At 39.9% G+C, this 19103-nt stretch overlaps 1 protein-coding gene across 1 annotated transcript in view; it reads right to left on the bottom strand.

The window, feature by feature from the left end:
• Positions 1 to 19103, bottom strand: part of si:cabz01069022.1 — an 89093-nt gene that overhangs the window by 42411 nt on the left and 27579 nt on the right. The window contains exon 4 of the mRNA XM_088650338.1: position 18381. Within this exon, the coding sequence (XP_088506464.1) occupies position 18381 (1 nt within the window). The remainder of the gene's footprint in view (positions 1 to 18380; positions 18382 to 19103) is intronic.

The raw sequence follows: 19103 nt of genomic DNA, 5'->3' as shown, positions 1-19103 counted from the left end.
ACAATATTACCTGTAAATAATTATTAATACAAATGTGGTTTATATTTATGTTGAGACTTATAGAATTCTTTTTTAAAAATCTCAGTCCAAAGGAGTCTTGACTTTCACCACAAATGAGCACTGAAGAAGGAAGCATTGACCATTATAGTAAACTGTAGAATAGACTGCCATGACCACAAAAGGAGGAACTCTTGTTTGTGTCGTCTCTTCTTCCTGGACATAGCTTTCCATTACTGTACATGCTACAGCAAACATTGAAACTAATGATGGGTCGTTCATGAACGATTCGTTCTTTTTGAACGAATCTTCAATATGACTCGGGAACTCCTCTCCGGGAGTGATTTGTTCATCCGTGCGTGTGCACATTTGTGTAGTATAGTGATATCGCGAGAAGAGCGAGACTTGAAGGACGAGAGTTAGAGATCAGACATGGAAGCACTGAGTTGAGAGTTGTTAATAAAACAGTTAAGTACCTGATTAAAGTCTGATGATTATTGAATTCAACAACACAACATAAATGGCGACGAGGATGAACACTTTACAGATCGACTAGGATTATCATTTAATCTTGGAAGATAGGATAAACAGGCGGTCCTGACATGGAAAACGACGCTGCTGCAGGGGCACAAGCGCCGCCAGCACATGTGGCTCAGGCACAGTTATCACCGCCTATTCCATTAAACCTCGGAGCTTCGGATTTGTATGCAGAATACAAAACATGGAAAGACTCTTACCGTTTTTTTGAGCTGGCCAGCGGAACTATCAACGCTGCTGATGTGGTAAGACGTGCTACATTTTTGCATTGCATTGGTGCACCTGTGCAGAGGATTTTTGCAAACCTCCCTGGACCTAATCAGACATTTACAGAAACTGTAGCTGCCCTGGACGCTTACTTTATTCCACGGAAAAATGTTGTGCTTGAAAGACACAAATTCAGACTGAGATCTCAACTAAATGATGAAACAATTGACGCATTTGTGAATGCATTAAGGGAACTGGCAAAATTATGCGAGTTCGGCGCTTTGGAAAATGACATGATACGAGATCAACTCGTAGAGAAATGTGCACTTAGACGGTTAAGAGATAAACTGTTGCAAGAAGAAGGGCTTACACTGGAAAGAGCATTAACTATTGCTAGAATCTGTGAATCAGCCCAAGCTGAATCTAAAGTGCTCTCAGAAAACAGCGCTAAAGAAAAAGATAATCAAGTTTACTTTATGAAAGCTGCCAGAACAACAGACGGAAAATTGAAGCAAAATGCCAACAGGGGGCGACCTGAAAAGAGTAACAGCGACACCAAGTGTTACAGATGTGGATTGACAACACATAAAGCAGATGACTGTGGTGCAAAATCTGCAACCTGCCTGTACTGCAAAAAACGGGTCATTATGCACGAGTTTGCAGAAAGAAAAACAACTCAAAAGAGGACAAAAGTCACAAAAATAAATCTAAAGATAAGATGGACCATAAAGACAAACCCATAAGAGCAGTAAAGGACAGTTCTGATTCTGATGACTTTGTGTATTCAGTTAATTCAGAAGGAAAAGAGACCATTAAAGTTAATGGACAAAAATTGAAAGATTCCATCGCTATCTGAAGAAAGCCTTCAAAGCTGCTAAAAGTGAAGGAAGAAAATGGAGAGAAGAATTATCGAAGATTCTACTTGCTTATCGCTCAACACCACACAGAGCATCAGGTGAGACACCAGCCAATCTGATGTTCGGACGAGATGTTCGCACAAAGTTACCTAGCCTCCTCACCGAAAGTCGAGATACAAAACACATCGAAAGTCATCATAAACTCTACAAAGAAAAAATGAAACAGTATGCAGACATAACAAATCGAGCTAAAGAACACAACTTTAAGTTGGGAGACATAGTATATGTTGCAAGTATGGAAGATGGAAAGCTAGACTCGAAATATAGAGACACTCGCTATGTATTGCTCAAGCATACGTCAGACAGTTCGTTTGAAATTGTCAATGTAGAAGATGGATCCAGGATCGTGAGAAATGTGAAACACTTGCGCCATGTACCTGTTCCATTGGAGATCAGCATGCCAGATTCTGCTGAAAACTGGAGTGTTGAAGGAGCTCAAGAGACATTGTTGAAGTCAGATGTTTCAGAGCAGTCACAGAATTCCTCAGTTACAGTACCAGAGACTACTAACAAGCCTGTGACTACTCGTAGTGGTAGAGTGGTTAAGAAATCTGCTCGTTTCAAGGACATGATTATGTAGATGTTTACATAGGCCCCGTTTTCTGATTGTTTATTTAGTTTAGACTTAAAAGAGGTTGAGTAACAGTAACATGATAAGATGTTTAAGTTTGTGAAGATAATTTGTGTTTTGGGGTTATTTAAAGTTCTTTAATACTAAAGATGGGAGTGATGTAGTATAGTGATATCGCGAGAAGAGCGAGACTTGAGAGACGAGAGTTAGAGATCTGACATGGAAGCACTGAGTTGAGAGTTGTTAATAAAACAGTTAAGTACCTGATTAAAGTCTGATGATTATTGAATTCAACAACACAACAATTTGTGCAGGTATTATCGTTAATTTCAAGTCTTCATCACATTGGAAGAAGCCAATCATATGCGTTTAGAGCTGGAAAAAGAATTGAACCGTTCATCTCTCGAGTCCTCGGGTTTGAGTCTTTCTGTCACGTGATGAACGAACGATCATGACTCCTATCGGCTTAGACTGTGCATTGATTAAGATTATATGTGACTGTCAGTGTAACGTGAATGAACCCCTGACATTTGAAGACATGAAGAGGTGAGCTGAGCAAAGAAACAACAATACCTTCATAGACAAAAGAGCAGGTAAACATTGAAGTATTATTTTCTCCTTCTTATAGTATGCTAGTTATGACATATTTGTCGTGTGATCAACCTTTTAGGCTAGTTGTAGATGTGTTTGGAAGCAATTCGTAACATTTTCATAATATTTTGGCAAATTGAACCAAATGAACGAAATGACTCGAAAAAAGATTCGTTCATCTTGATGAACAAGACTCAAAGATCCGAGTCAGTAAAATGATCCGAACTTCCCATCACTAATTGAAACAGATGCATGTAATACATTTTTATTATTATATAAAATCAATAGTAAAAAAAAAGCCTGTATATCATCCTGTACAATGCTTTGTGTATAAATTTTGACTTTTTTCCTGCAGGTAGTATGTTATCGGTATTTATTTTTCATTTTGCATACCTGTGCTTTTTTTGGGCTTTAACCTCCCAGTTGTCAATTGATAATTGCAGTTTAGAGAAGTCATGGAGTCTTCAAACTATTAATTAACATAAATGTCCATTGATATCTGTCACAGTCACCAAGTTGAGTGCACACCAAACACACTAGAGGGCACTCAACACATCTGAACCGCAGACTGCACGTCGCAGAATCCTCAGCACCTCACACCTGATGTTCATGAACTTTGATTACACACACAGACAGCTGCAGATCATTTACACGGATTACACACACTATATAAGCATCACTTCCACAGATCTTTGATCTGTAAAGTAGCTGTCAGCAACTTAGAACGACTGAAGTTTTAGGTCAACGATTTAGAAATGTTCATAGCTTTTAGTAGTGATGGTGAAATGAAGCTTTCTGAACCAGTGAAGCGCTCGACTCAATTGTATCGGAAAAAGGTTCGTTACTCGAAGCTTTCTAAATCAGAGCTCGATGAGGACCTCTTCTGGTGAAAGTGTGGGAAAGCACTGTGTTGTCATAATGTCAAATGTTCACAACTGACCAACTCATCCATGTAGTAATACAACAACAGCAATATAAACAAATTACTCAATTACTGTAGTTTTTACACAAGATATATTACATTACACAACTGATGATTGTAGTAAAATCCAAGATATTCAAAAGTTTATCATAACGCAATTAGTCCCGCTCCAAGCAGGGATTGAACCAGCGATTCCTGATTGGGAGGCGAGTGCTCTAGGAGGACGCTATGTGAACGATGCTTCAGAGTTGCATTCACCAGATCGTCTCTGTTAAACGCAATACTACGATATGCGGTGGTTTTCTTTAAAGATAGTCATAAAAAAAATACGCTAATACACTTTAGTATTGTTCAAAACCTTTTTACTAAAAAATACTATTGTAGTTTAGTTTAATTACTGGTGTGTGGGACTGGTGCAGTGCTTTGGAACAAATGTATGTAATAGACGCCAATTCTCTCGCTATACACTTTACTATGAGGGTGTTTAAACCTTTAAATCAAAATTCGAAGCAGTCACGTGGGTAAAGGCGAAAATGAAGCTTCGGACGTCACTGATCACGTGATGATGGCAAAACGAATCAAGCTCCGGTACACTGCTTCACTGCGAGATGTATCGTTTTTTTGATACATGCTTCGAAGCCTCGGCGCACAACGTCACATCACTAGCTTTTAGACAATCTTTCTGAAGAGCAGAAACCCAACATTAGTGATGGGCAAAGCGAGGCTTCATGAAACACTGAAACAGTTGAAGCAAATGAGTCGAAGCTTCGAAACGTTTCGAAACGCGTCTCTACAGTGGCACCTAGTGGTCATTTTAAAATATTGCACTGAAACAGCTTCAATGAGAAGCGCTTCGTCTAACAGGCGAATTATATGATATGTTGTGGAACTATTTAACCTAAGCAGTTTGGGGGAGTGATGAGTGTTCTCAACTGAAACGCTGAGATCATGGGTTCGAATCTGGCATAAGTAAAAGTTACAATGTATACTATTAACGTGTTGTGCTTGTAATGATGGTGCCATCTGTATGAGCAGTGATAATAAATATTCTGGTCATGAAATATGAACGTTAATAAAAGACACAATGTCAATGTTTTTTTTTTTTACATATAAAGATTTTTATTAAAAAATTATCAAATGTTCTGCTGTGGATGGACTAAGCTCGCTTCTTTTTTTTACTAATTATTTTTACAGCCTTTGAAAAAATCCTCTCACAGCCCTGCCGAAAAAATCCAGCTTAAACCAGCCTAGGCTGGTTGACCAGTCTGGTTTTAGAGGGGTTTTGGCCATTTCCAGGCTGGTTTCCAGCTATTTCCAGCCTCGTCTTAGCTTGTCAGGCTGGAAATGACCAGCTAAAACCAGATTGACCAGCCTGGTTTAAGCTGGATATAGCTGGTTTTGGCTGGACTCCCAGCTTGGCTAGGCTGGTCAAGCTGGTTTTAGCTGGTCATCTCCCAGCCTGACCAGCTAAGACCCGACTGGAAATGGCTGGAAACCAGCCTGGAAGTGGCCAAAACCCCTCTAAAACCAGCCAACCAGCCTAGGCTGGTTTAGGCTGGATTTTTCAGCAGGGAAGGCGCACTTGTTGCAGGCATACATAAGTACTTTTGTGCAAGCACATACAAATTTGGGAAAATTCTCTCTCTTTTCTTCCAGGGGGATCTTCATTTCTTGGCAAAAACGTATCGTTTATGTATTTTTTTACTTCAACAGTGGCATCAGATGTAGCACTGCTTGTCAAAAGAGATTCCCGGACACGATTATCAAAAAGTTCCAATAAACTGTCCTGGCTTTCAGCTGGTGTTGTTGATGATGACGACGATGATGTTGTCGATGCTGACAACTGTGGATCTGATGTGGGGAAAAAAAAAAATTCATTACAAAGTCTAAACTCATGTCAAATCTATATGAAGTTGCATAATACATGAGTAAAAGGGCTCACCATGACTTGTTTGGTTACGCATAAGTGAAGCACATTCCATCATGAGATGCCTTTCAGCCTCCTGGCCTTTTCCATTATTTCCAAAAGCCACTGTTTTAAACTTTGGGTCCAGCAGTGTAGCCAATGCCAATGTTCTAAAGGACTCATACCCACCACCTCTCGACTGAAGTCCTTCTTGCAGGTATGAGCCTGTGCAAAACAGGAGCAAAGCATATTAATTATATTACTGACAACGATATTACACTTATGGCCAGAGACAGTATGGCTGGATATAACTGGACAACTGATTCCTGCTTTGTCGGTAAGCCTGTCCTAGGAACCTAAGTTAGTAATTGTTTCCCGCACGGACATTTTTACATGACGCACACCAGTACGGACTGAATGCCATTCAAGGGCTGTTTCTCAATATGCGTTCTTCAGCAGTCTTGCGTCCTCGTGTTCTCGTGAAACGTCATCATCAGCTGCCTAAGTTCAGTTCCAATACTCAAGACCGCAAGTACGGAGGACGCGTGAAACTTCCCGGATGTGTTCTTGATATCGAGGACGCAACGATGCAGACTTGAGCACCGAACTCGCTCTGGAAGTCCCAGAAGTCATTGCGACTGGAGGTGGGAAGTGCAGCATTTTATCTAGATTTATTATTAAAGTTCATAGATATGAATTATTTACCTGAGGAGTTTCCCTAAATGAAACGGTGAAAGTAAACATTACCATGGAGATCTTAATAAAGGAATAAACACATTAAGGGTGTTTGTTTGCTGAAATTCGTATTAAAATCTGTTTTATTTATATTGTGCAACATATATTTATGTTTTATGCAAAGTACATATTTTGAAAAGGGGAAAAACAATAAATCGTTGTATGAAGGCTGTAATGTTTAAATAATTTACCATTTAAAACACGTGAAGGTCATGTGACCATCAGGAAGAACGCAGCATCTCAATTCTCAAAGGATGCGTTCTCAGCCCTCGCGGTCTCCTGAGTTCGTTCTTTCTAGGACACCTGGCAAAACCGGTCTCCGCAAGAACACAAGTCCGTTCTCTGCTTTCTTGGAATTGAGAAACAGCCACTGTTTATGCTGCAGGTTATGCTCTGCAAATGCGTTTATGTTATATAAGTGAGTACATATTAGTGGTGGGCAAAGCGAGGCTTCGTGAAACACTGAAACAGTCGAAGCAACTGTGTCGAAGCTTCGAAACGTTTCGAAACACCACTCTACGGTGCCACCTAGTGGTCATTTTATTTGTATTGCACTGAAACAGCTTCAGCAAAGAGCAGTTGAGCAGATTAAGGTATGACACCCCACTTCATAGCTTTGAACCTACAAATAATTTGTCGAGCGGTTAGAGTTTGTGTACGCTATCCGGGTATAGTGGGTTCGAATCCAGGCTAATACAGTTATTTTTAAAATGCTTTAATACCAGTTGGTAATGCTTTGTTTTTGTATCGTTTTGTTTCAACATTGCTCTGACATACGAATAAACACCTTGTAAATAAATTTGTATTGTTTTGATCATAAAACAGGGCTGTTGCTAGATCAGATAAAGTTGTGGCCAGAAGTTAACAATAATTATTTATATTATTAATAAAATTTCCCATTGTATTTTATTAACGTCTATTCAAAACCTAAACCCATCACTGTACTGTAAAAATATGAATTATTGTTTTACAGTGTTACAAAAACGATGCTAAATTGATGGTGTATCCGCAGCTGTATGGTGACTTAGACTACACCATAAAACAGTAACATGATTAAAATGCATAAAAGTTTTGTACAAATCGGGATTCGAACCCAAAACTAATTCGAAACACGGTTACCACGTGCACACGCACAGTCCACTAGGTCATATGTGATGGAAACTTGATTTTGACCATGATAGTCAAATGCAGATTCTCCAGGTCTCGAAACGCTTCTACGATTATCAATGCTTTGAATTGCTTTAGTCACATGACCAGGTGTTTCGAAACACTTTAGTCACGTGACCTGGGTGTTTCGGATCATGCTTCGGTGTAGTGTTTCGAAATACTTGCGCTTCGGGATCTCGACGCTGTGTCGAAACGTCAGCTTCACGTCAGCCATCCTTAGTACATATACATGTTTGATTCTGATTATTATATGTCATGCATGTTATTGGTCACTTTCAGTGTTTATGACGATCGTTTCCCCGTTAATTTCGGCCGTAATTTGCCAATCTAATTTGCTGAGTCATCGCCCTCCACACTAATGCTAAGTGCGAATGCGGTGAGTGTTTGTTTATGTAACGATTTATAGTGCCTTGTTATTTAGTTTACTGTTGTATTTCAGTTCATTTCATTGCTATAACAGGCGGAAATGCAGACTTTGCCATGTATATCTTGTATTGTGTTAGTTAAGATTTCTCAGTGTGTTAGTAAAATAAGACACAAATGTTAGATGAATATTTTTTGTAAATTATTTCTCTTTATTTCCTTTTGTAGACCACACGCACATTCTATGCAATATCTCCAGTGCATACCTCAGCTGCATATTCAGGACAGAAAATAAATGCTCATCAGAAAGAATCTCTTCTCCACTCTTGATTTTCTAACCGAAATCACATCCATATTTGGCCGCTTCAGCCAGCTAAAATCTTGAATGTAGTGGGACTTCACTACATGCTTTGCAGGGCCTTTTTTCCTCTCGATAAGCTTGAGCCGCAACATCGGGTTGAGTGGTATTAGCTTTGAGGCTGAGATTCTCTGTTCTTCTGAGAACTCAGTTGTTGCAAGTGCATGGTTGCAATAATGATATGGTTTCTTGAACAACCTCATACTGGACAACAGAGCAGTATCAGCCTTTAAACTAGACATTCCTGCAGCCACTGGCTCTCGTTGTTCTCGTTGCAACATGTCAAAGGTGCTGTTCCATCTGGTTTCCACCTCTTGTTCGAGTTTTAAAGTCGGTCTACCCATCAAGGCCTGCATTTCTTCAAGTCTGTCCTTTGCTTTGCAGCTTGATCTAAACAACCCCACGATCTTTCTGGCGAATTTCATTGATAAGTGGGGTTTGATCTAGGGCCTTTTTGACAACTAAATTAAGATTGTGTGCAAAACATGGAATATGCCGTAGATTAAGTAGTTGGGCGCTTAGCATGTTGGATGCATTGTCGGTTACCCAACACTGAACTTAGGAGGTTATTCCCCACTCAGACATGAGCAGAGTTTTAGCCTCCATGAGATGCTGTGCAGTGTGTGTTTGGTACTGATACAACACCCAATACAACAGTTGCCATCTTTGCTTCAGGTGTTATAAAGTGGCAAGTCACACCAAGGTATCCGTCCATATTAATGGAGGACCACATATCAGCTGTAAGGCTAACAAATTGTGCATTCTGTATGTCCCTCATAGTCTTCTCCTTGGTGCTGTTGTATTTTTCTGTGACCATTGCTTCAAGTGCCTTGCCAGATGGGAGAACATAGCTTGGATCAAGCTTGTTCACAAAGGCCCCGAAACACATATCTTCCACAATGGTGAAGGGCTGCAGATCCTCATGTCTACAAGAGCCTCATCCAGTTCCTTTTTTCTGCCTTACAGGAATACAACCTACTTTCAGTAAAATATATTTAAGTGATTTAGCCTGAAATAGCTCACACACACACACACACACAGTTAATTTTAAATACAGCGTCGTATTTGTCAGGTGTCACATTTAAATATTCACAGTAAAGTTTGTTAATGGGATGTTATATTGCAGGGCTTAGGTTGACATAGGCTTACGTCTATGAGTAAAACGAGGATTTTCTAAACACTGTCTCAACACTTTGTATTCACAATTAGATTTCATTCATTGCATACCTTGCTTAGATGACCAAGCGGTGTGACTAGCAGGTCTAGGTACAGGGCCATCCTCTGCACTAGAGGTCTGCATTCCTGCGGCTGTACCGCGGGCCCCGACCGAGTTTTTGCCGGGCAGGGTTAAATTTCCGAATAAAACGCGGTAGCGGTCGGTAACTCTGGTGTAATCTAAACAGGAGCGGGCGGTCAAACCTTAGCGTTTCCGATGTTATTTCGGAATAGCATATCTGTGATTTCCTATTCTTATTAAGCACAGGTACAGCCAGTGCTCATACTAGTCACGACTGTATCACGTGCTAAACGCAGAACCAGTGCTTTCTGTTCGTGCTTTTTTTCCGCACACTCTGTGCGTGCGTCATCTGTCCTCAGAGCAGGGCGGGCTTTACCAACATGGCAGAGCAAAGTGAAAATGCGCCGGCCTCGAAGGAGATTGAGCTTGCAATCGAAAACGGTCAGTTTACTGTTAGAAAACCAACGTCAGGCAAGTCTGATGTATGGAAGTATTTTTCATGCGTCATAGACGCAAATGGAAAAAAAATACCCTTTGCGCAATGTGATAAATGCCTCAAAGTGTTGTCCTTTAGCAGTCACAAAACTGGAACCTCAGGTTTAAGACGGCACTCATGTCTGATTACAAAGGGACAAACAAAACTGACATTCACCAAGTCTTTGCGAGTGCCAGAACAGTTTAGAAAAGAAACCACAGACAAATGTGTTAAATTTGTTTGCCAAGACATTCGACCGTATGATACTATCTCAGGAAAAGGCTTCACACAGCTGGCCCAACATTTAGTCGACATAGCAGCAAGAATAGGAAAATTCGATGTCAGTGAGATACTACCACACCCAACAACGGTGTCAAGAAATGTTGAAATGGGGGCTCAGATTCAACGTAAATTTGTTGTGGACGAAATTACTGCAACAATATCGAAGTTTGGGTGCGCTGTTAAAGCAGACATTTGGACAGAAACATATCATAAAACGTCATTTTTGTCTGCAACCTTACATTATGTTAATGAGCAATTTGAACTACATTCAAGAGTGCTTTTTGCGGCCCCTTTTGACCCAAGCACCCCAAAGACGGGTGAAAATATTCGAAGCCACCTGCTGCAGAATCTTAGTGTTTGGCATCGATGCGACAGACATGGGCAAAAAGATTGTTTTTGTCACAGATCGTGGAGCCAACATGATCAATGCCTTACGAGAATACACAAGGCTAAACTGCATAGCTCACATACTAAACGTGACGCTCTCCAGCGCGTTTGGTTCTGCCATAATAGAAGAGTCTCCAGAAATCGCTGCGCTTCTGAATGATGTTAAAAAATTGGTCACATATTTCAAACACTCAGGACAGCAGGGCAAGCTAAAAAAGTCACTGAAACAATCCATAGAGACACGATGGAACTCTAATTTTGACATGCTAAATTCTGTCTCAGAACAGTACAAAGACATAGCATCTGTGCTGACTGAGAGCAACAATTATGCCAAGATCGGACGCATTAGCATCAGTACGCTTAAGTTACTAGTATCATTCCTACAGCCCTTCAAAGAGGCAACTGACGACTTGGAAACTGATAACACAGCTCCCAGTGCCTCACTGGTTCTTCCGTGGTCTGTGCGATTAATTGAGCACTGTACTTCAGCCACGAAAGACCATCTGATCTCTAAAATCGCAACTGTCTGTGTAACACGGCTGAAAGAATTACTATCAACAGACAGCATTACATTCAGTTCACATGCTTTATAAAATAGCATGCTTTCTGACACCAAATTTGCGAGGTCTAAAAATGTTAGATGAAAGAGGGCGACAGGATGTGATACAGGGAGTCAAGGAGATGATCGAAGATTTAAAGTTTGATACACATGATGAAGATATTGAACCAACACCTGCCAAAAGACCTACTGTTCATTATAAATTTTCCGATTGGGAAGAAGAGGAAGAATCATGTGGATTAAAATCACTAGATGTTCAGATTCAAGAGTACAAGACCTTAAAACTTGAATCATCAAGTCAACAAAACATTTTGCAGTGGTGGAATTCAAACCGTTCCCAGTTCCCTGCCCTGAGCAACCTTGCAAGATTTGTCCTCTGCATCCCTGCTACGAGTGCACCTTCCGAGAGAGCATTCAGCCTTTGTGGTCGGATTTTGGAGGAGAGACGTTCGGTACTGAAACCCTCATCAGTCAATGACATTCTTTTACTGCATGGAAACTTAAAATAAATTTAAAAAAGGATCTTGCAAGTAAATAACGGTTTTCATTTCATTAACGGTTTATAATTTTGAGATGCCGTTTATTGTTGTGTATATATATATATATATATATATATATGCCTGTTTTCTTTGTTGGATTTAACAATTATTTAAGTTCACAGTGGACAACGATTTTGTTACTTTGTTTTTATTTTTTCCTACTGTGGTGAAAGAAAAATAGTACGTTTGTATTTTACATTGAAATAACTAATGGGCTATATTGTACATGCATTTTTTTTAAATACATTTTCCACGTTGACATTTAAAATGTTAAAAGCATCTTGACAAAACGAATAAAAATAAATAATATCCTTAACCTATTGTCTGTTATCTCTTAAAACGAAACCTGGAAAAACAATAAATAATAAATAAAAAAAAAATTAAATAAATTAGTAAATAAATCCATAACTTCCTGCATAAATAAAAAAATAATTAGATAAGCAAATAAATATAAATTCAAATCCACAAATTCCAGCATAAATAAATATATAAATAAATAATACTGCGAGCAGGTAAATTAATAAATTACACGAATTTATTTACTGCCCTCTCAGAAAGAATTTGTGCATTACTCAAACCTGAAAATTATTTCTGTCATTAATTTCTCCCGTTAACTTTCTACCCTTCAGAACACACATTTAGATGTTTTATAATGTGAAAAAGCAATTTATTGTGAAAATTGTTACAATAATAAATAATTAATAGAAAGCAATAGTCCAGCGATCTGCTCCCTGCAGGGTCCACCCGTACAACCTTTAAAACGCGCATGCAGCGGAAGCTCATACGGGAGAAAACTAGATGACATGAAGGTGAGCACTACAACACAATTAATTTAATGTTTTGGTTAACTAATTTTTCAAAAAGGCTACAGCTCTCTTGAGCTCAAAAGAGAAAAAGTGCAAAAGAAATTTGCCTTTAAATTAATTTTAGCAGAGATGCAGAGACGTTAGGGATTAATGTTAGAGTAGCCTAATAAAAATGTTCAGTTGGACACTGCATGGTCCCACAGTAGTTCATATTACAATTAATAATATTATTAAAAGCAATAAAATTGACAAAACAGAGAACCCTTTTTAATGTTTGCTTTCATTTTTATAAATGCACATTTTTTACCGTTATGATTTCACTTTATGTATTACCGGTTATATGAATAGTCTAATCGTGGGTTAGCATGCATGTGTAGGCATAGTTTGATGTCTTTACCTAAAACTTAAAAATAAATATATGTTCTTCATAATAAAACAGAAAGAAATAAGGAGAATAAATTTAATCCACTCAGTTGGTGCTGAAGCAATGATCCCTCTGCGTTAATAAACACGTAATGCGCGTTGCTTGCTTGGTTGGTGCTGTGTGTGTTTATACAGACAGCTTGTTATATAGGCTGTCTGGACAGCCCCCCCCCTTTCCCCTTCGTAAGCGGGAACGGGCACGGCGGATTGAAAACGGAGCGGGTCGGGCAGCGGGACAACGAATGCTGAACATAAGCGGGAGCGGTCGGGTTTGGACTAAAACCTGGCGGGTGCAGGCGGGAGCGGGATTCAAAATTCAGTCCCGCGCAGATCTCTACTCTGCACCTCCCGAAATGGCAGGATGAGTGCTCCTCAAATGGCGCATCATGGATGATGTATTATTGCACTTGGCTAGCTGCCTATTAAGCTGCGTTCACACCAGACGCGGCACGCGCATCAAGCGCGAGTGATTTACATGTTAAGTCAATGCAAACGCACGAATATACTTCCTGTGGCGTGATACGCACGAGTGGCGTGGCGGTAATGACGCGAATGGCACGGTGCGAATAGCGCGATACGCGCAAGGCGAATTGAGCGTTTTGCGCGTTTGATGCGCTTAACGAGCGTTTCGCGTGATCTCTCGAATATGAAAATCTGAACTTCAGCGGACATTAGCGCCGCGTTAACCAATCAGAAGCTTGCTCTTGTGGGGGCGTGATTGTGACGTAGAACCAGTTGATGGTGTCCCGGGGGAAATCCTCCAGGCGACACCGACAACAAGTCATCAAAGTAGGCTTGGCTCAGTCAGAAGCACCGCTGAAAGTCTCCGTCATCCAGGTTCAGTTTCTGGAGGAGTTTATGAGCTCACAGAGCTGGATGCACCTCTGAAAGCATGTAGTGGACTCAGATACAGTCCTAAAAGTATCGACGCTGTTTTTCATCCTTCATAAAGCACATCAACACTGTTATTTTCTTAAAAAAATCCATGTTAGCCTTTTAGCAAAGAAGCTACAGTCACCGGGAAGACAGAAGCCCTGCCCATCATGCGAATCCGCGTCTGTTCTGGAGTAAATTTGACACGCGAATGAAGCGAATTTGATGCGCGAATGAAGCAAGTTAACTCAAATGTTCACGCGGCTAATTACGCGCGAATAGCGCGTTCCGCGTCTGGTGTGAACACAGCATCACAATACATGCATCTCACTTTATTCAGTGTTTCCAAATGGAAATGCTCCCACACCACAGATGGACGGCATCTCTTGCGTGGAGCATCCATTACTATTCTATCTATCTATCTATCTATCTATCTATCTATCTATCTATCTATCTATCTATCACTATACACTAAGTTATGGATATGTATGCCTATATGGTTGTATGTGTATGCCTATGGATGTATATGTATGCCTATGTGGATGTATGTGTATGGATGTATATGTATGCCTATAAATGTATGCTTATTAATGTATCAGCAAATGTATCCTATAACTATTTATCAGTGTCTATATCCTGTCTATCAATAAAGTTTTAATGTAGCTTAAATATGCACTATAAATGTCACTAAATCGCAAAATATCTCTCCTCTCACAAAAGCCCACAAATTGAACGAGATAACACCATTTTTATCCTTTTTTTGAAATTAGATTTAGACATATGTGCGATTGTGATTTGTTTACAACCCTGTCAATCAAACGCTGATGGTATGCCACGTCCCGAAACACTTGGGCCGCCCTGATGCTTTGGATCTCTTTAGCCGCGTGACCTGGGTGTTTCGAATCACTTTAGTCACGTGACCCCGGTGTTTCGGATCATGCTTCGGTGAAGTGTTTCGAAACACTTGCGCTTCGGGATCTCGACACTGTGTCGAAACGTCAGTTTCGCATCAGCCATCCCTAGTTTATTGGCGGATAACAAAAAACTTTTCCAGGTGCACACCGCCACCTGCTGTACCGAGTTGTTTAAAGCGCTTCATACAGAGAGATATGTACTTTAAGGAAGGGAAATCAAAAAAAGAAAAAGATGACATTCGTCTTCAACCAACGTGTATCACCCTCATACAAAGACTAACAAAAGATTCCTAGATGTTAACATTTTATGTTGAAAAACTGTAATTTAAAAACAAAACATTGCAAAGTTTACATCTAAAATTGATGTCCAAAAAGAATAAAACCAGATCAAAAAAAAAAAAAAGTAGAAAACAAAGTCCTTCTGAAAAAAAAAAACAGCTGGTTGGCTGGTTTTAGAGGGGTTTTGGCCATTTCCAGCCTGGTCTTAGCTGGTCAGGCTGGGAGATGACCAGCTAAAACCAGCTTGACCAGCCTAGCCAGGCTGGAAGCCAAGCCCAAACCAGCTATGTCCAGCTTAAACCAGGCTGGTCAAGCTGGTTTTAGCTGGTCATTTTTTTAGCCTGATAAGATCTGATAAGATGATAAGATTCTGAAGATCAGGCTGGAAATGGCCAAAACCCCTCTAAAACCAAGCTGGTCAACCAGCTAAAGCCAGCCTAGGCTTGTTTAAGCTGGATTTTTTAGCAGGGAGACCTTTAAAATAATGTAAAAATTAAAAATAATATATATAAGGTTGTCACAGTATAAATACACACAACAATAAAACACTTTTACAGTAAAATAATTAAAAGTATTACCTAACAGGTTCAACACAAACTTCCATCAGTCCTCTTTAGTCGATAAAAAATATAATTGTGCATTCTAAGCTTGGCAGTTCAGCTTAACTAGACTGAACACAGCCAGACATCCCAAGTCTCCTGGAAGTTGCAGGAGTATCCCGCAAATGTATAGAGACACCCGGATGCTCGCAAATAACTGATAATCTCCCTGAAATCGCACGTCTTCTGCCCGGTCCTTAAATACGTCGCACACCCCTTTCCACCGCATCCCACCCAGCTCTTCAGGTACGTCGCGCGCAAATCACCCCCGCTGCTCTTCAGGTACGTCATGCGCAACTCACCCCCACCGCTCTTAAGGTATGTTGTGCGCAACTCACCCCCACCGCTCCTAAGGTACGTTGTGCGCAACTCACCCCCACCGCTCTCGCGGTATTTCGCACACAACTCACCCACACAGCTCTTCAGGCACCAACTATCCTGCAACCACCCGCAAATCAACTCTGTATCCCCCGGAAATTACTTTTCCCAACTTGGGATGTCTGCACAGCTTTCATTTGATAACTAAAGAAAAACTTTTCCCCAAGTTACCTTTTGCTATTTTGAGCCTGCAAGCTAGCAAATAAGTCATTATGGCTGTTTCTCAATATGCGTTCCTGTCTGTACTTGCGTTCTTGTGTCCTCGTGAAACGTCATCATCAATCGTCGCCAAAGTACTGTTCCAATTCAAAGTTCACATCTTGCCAAGTACAGATAAAATCCCCAGATGTGTACTTGCTCTGCCCCTTTGGCCAAGGATGCATCAAGAGGTGACTTGTGCGAACCTCAGGTATACCAGAATTCATTGCAGCGAAACCAGCAAACGCTAATGGTGGAGGAGAAAACCCGCACGGTTTTAAAAATACTCCTGTACTGTGTCACAAAATAAAGTTTTAAGAGTTTTTCAGACGAGAATGTAGTTGTTTTAAACTCGAATCGGCAGATTATTCACAAATATGGCGCGTCTTTGATGATGTGCCCTTAGGTTATGCGGACTCCGACTCCCAGCCTGCCAGCAGGAGCTCCAGGTGCTTTATATAATAATTTTATTGTTAATGTACAATAAAACCGATGAATCCATAGTGACGTAAGTTCGAAGATTGTTCGTGTCCTTGCATCCTCGGGAGTTCGTTCTTCCAAGTTTGAACTTGACAAGTCTTAACTTCCAAGGACACAAGTCCGAACTTTGCGTACTTGATATTTAGAAACAGCCTATATAATATATGCAATTTACACTAGTGACATCCAATTTCATGTTTGGATTTTACATATATATATATATATTTATATACTTATATTATATAATAATATATATATATATATTATAAAATAATATATATATTATATAATAATATATATATACTTATATTATATATTATATTATATAAGTATATATTTATATACTTATATTTATATATATATATTTACATATATATATATATATATATTTATATATATATATATTACATATATATATTTATATATATATATATATATATATATATATATATATAGCCCAAATCTTAAAAAGTTGGGACATTATAGAAAACACAAATAAAAAAAGACTTGCATTTCATTGCAGACAGTACAACAAACATTATTTAATGTTTTTTTTTAAATAAACACATTCCAATTTTGGTTCTTGCAACACATTTCAAAAATAAATGTAAAGCATTTACCACTTTGTAATATTGCCATTCCTTTTATCCACACTTAAAAGACATTTAGGGACTGAAGATGCCAAGTGATGAATTGTTTCAGGTGTCGTTTTATGCTAATTTTCCTTACAAACAAGTCTTAAGGAGGGCAACAGTACAGGGTCTTCGCTGTCGCATTCTGACCTTCAAAATGTGCCACACATTCTCTATTGTAGACAAGTCGGGACTGCAGACAGGCCAGTCAAGTACCTGTATCCTCTTCCTTTGCAGCCAGGACTTTGTAATGTGTGCGGGACGTGGTTTTGCATCGTCTTGTTGAAATATACATGGGCATCCCTGGAAAAGAAGGCAGCATGATGTGCTCCAAAATGTACTTTTCAGCATTAAAGGTGCATCACAGAAGTGCAAGTTACATTTGCCAAGGGCACTAACACAACCCCAAACCATGACAAACCCTGGCTACAGGTAACAGTCTAAATCAGGGGTGCTCAACCCTGTTCCTGGAGATCTACCTACCTGCAGATTAAAGTTCCAACCCGTATCACACACACCTGCCTGTAATTATCAAGTGCTGTTCAGGTCCTATCTAATTGGTTCAGGTGTGTTTGATCAGGGTTGGAGCTGAACTCTGCAGGAAGGTAGATCTCCAGGAGCAGGGTTGAGCACCCTTCTTTGGTCCAGAGCACACCGTGTCCACACCAAAAATAACTGCCTATCTTTGCTCCTAAAGGACTAGACCAGGCGTGTCCAAACTCGGTCGTGGAGGGCCGGTGTCCTACATATTTTAGTAAACCTTTTAGGCAAGTGTGTTGAAGTAAGTTGGCGGTAAACTATGCAGGACACCAGCCCTCCAGGAATACGTTTGGACACCCCTAGTCAAGAGCATGCCAAAGCAACAGTAGGAAATATATTCCTGACTGTAAAAGTCATGTTGGCCTATCAGAAGCCTCAGAAAAGGGTTCTGGTTGGCTGTCAACAATATATGTTCTGAAACTAAGGAATAATTGTCTGTATTAGTTTACATCAGAGATGCTCGTCCCTGTTGCCGGAGCTCTACCTTCCAACAGAGTTCAGCTCCAACCCTGATCAAACACACATCCAATTAATTAGGAACTGAACTGCTCTTGATAATTACAGGCAGGTGTGTTTATGATATGGGTTGCAACTTAAATCTGTAGGAATGTAGATCTCCAGGAACAGGGTTGACCACCCCTGGTTTACATGTTACATTAGCACAGATATTAGAAGTATTTTGGTGATGTTGGCCATTGCACAGACATCTTGTAAACAATAGAGATTGCAGTGCACAAAGGAACACAAAGAATCGACAAGCCAAATCTTAAGATTTTGCTAGCTAAATGTGTATTTCATCTTGTTATTTCAATCTACGTCCCAAAATCTACATCCCAAACTCGGTCCTGGAGGACCGGTGTCCTGCAAAGTTTAGTTCCAAGTAAACTGCAGGACGCCGGCCCTTCAGGACTGAGTTTGGACACCCCTGATCTGAAGCTTAGCTTATTTGCAGTACTGTGATTTGAATATATTTTTATTTCCTTTAGGAAAGAGAGACTGCTTTATAAATCTGAATAAAAGTGTGTGTGTGCAAGTATCCATTAGTGTGTGTCATGCGCTAATATGATCTAATATGTTTCCACACTGTTGGCAAACAAATCTCTTCTATCTAGCGTGAATTCTCATGTAGTTTCTAAGGTTTTCTTATTGGGTGAATGTCTTTCCGCGGTGCTAGCAGGTGAACCGCTTTCTACATGTTGCGTTCGCATGTGTCTTTTAAGGGTCGCTTTTA

The sequence above is a fragment of the Danio rerio genome, chromosome 4, assembly GCF_052040795.2.
Source record: "Danio rerio strain M-AB ecotype USA chromosome 4, GRCz13ab, whole genome shotgun sequence".
Classification (NCBI taxonomy): Eukaryota; Metazoa; Chordata; class Actinopteri; order Cypriniformes; family Danionidae; genus Danio; species Danio rerio.
This window is presented reverse-complemented; position numbering and strand designations above follow the sequence as displayed.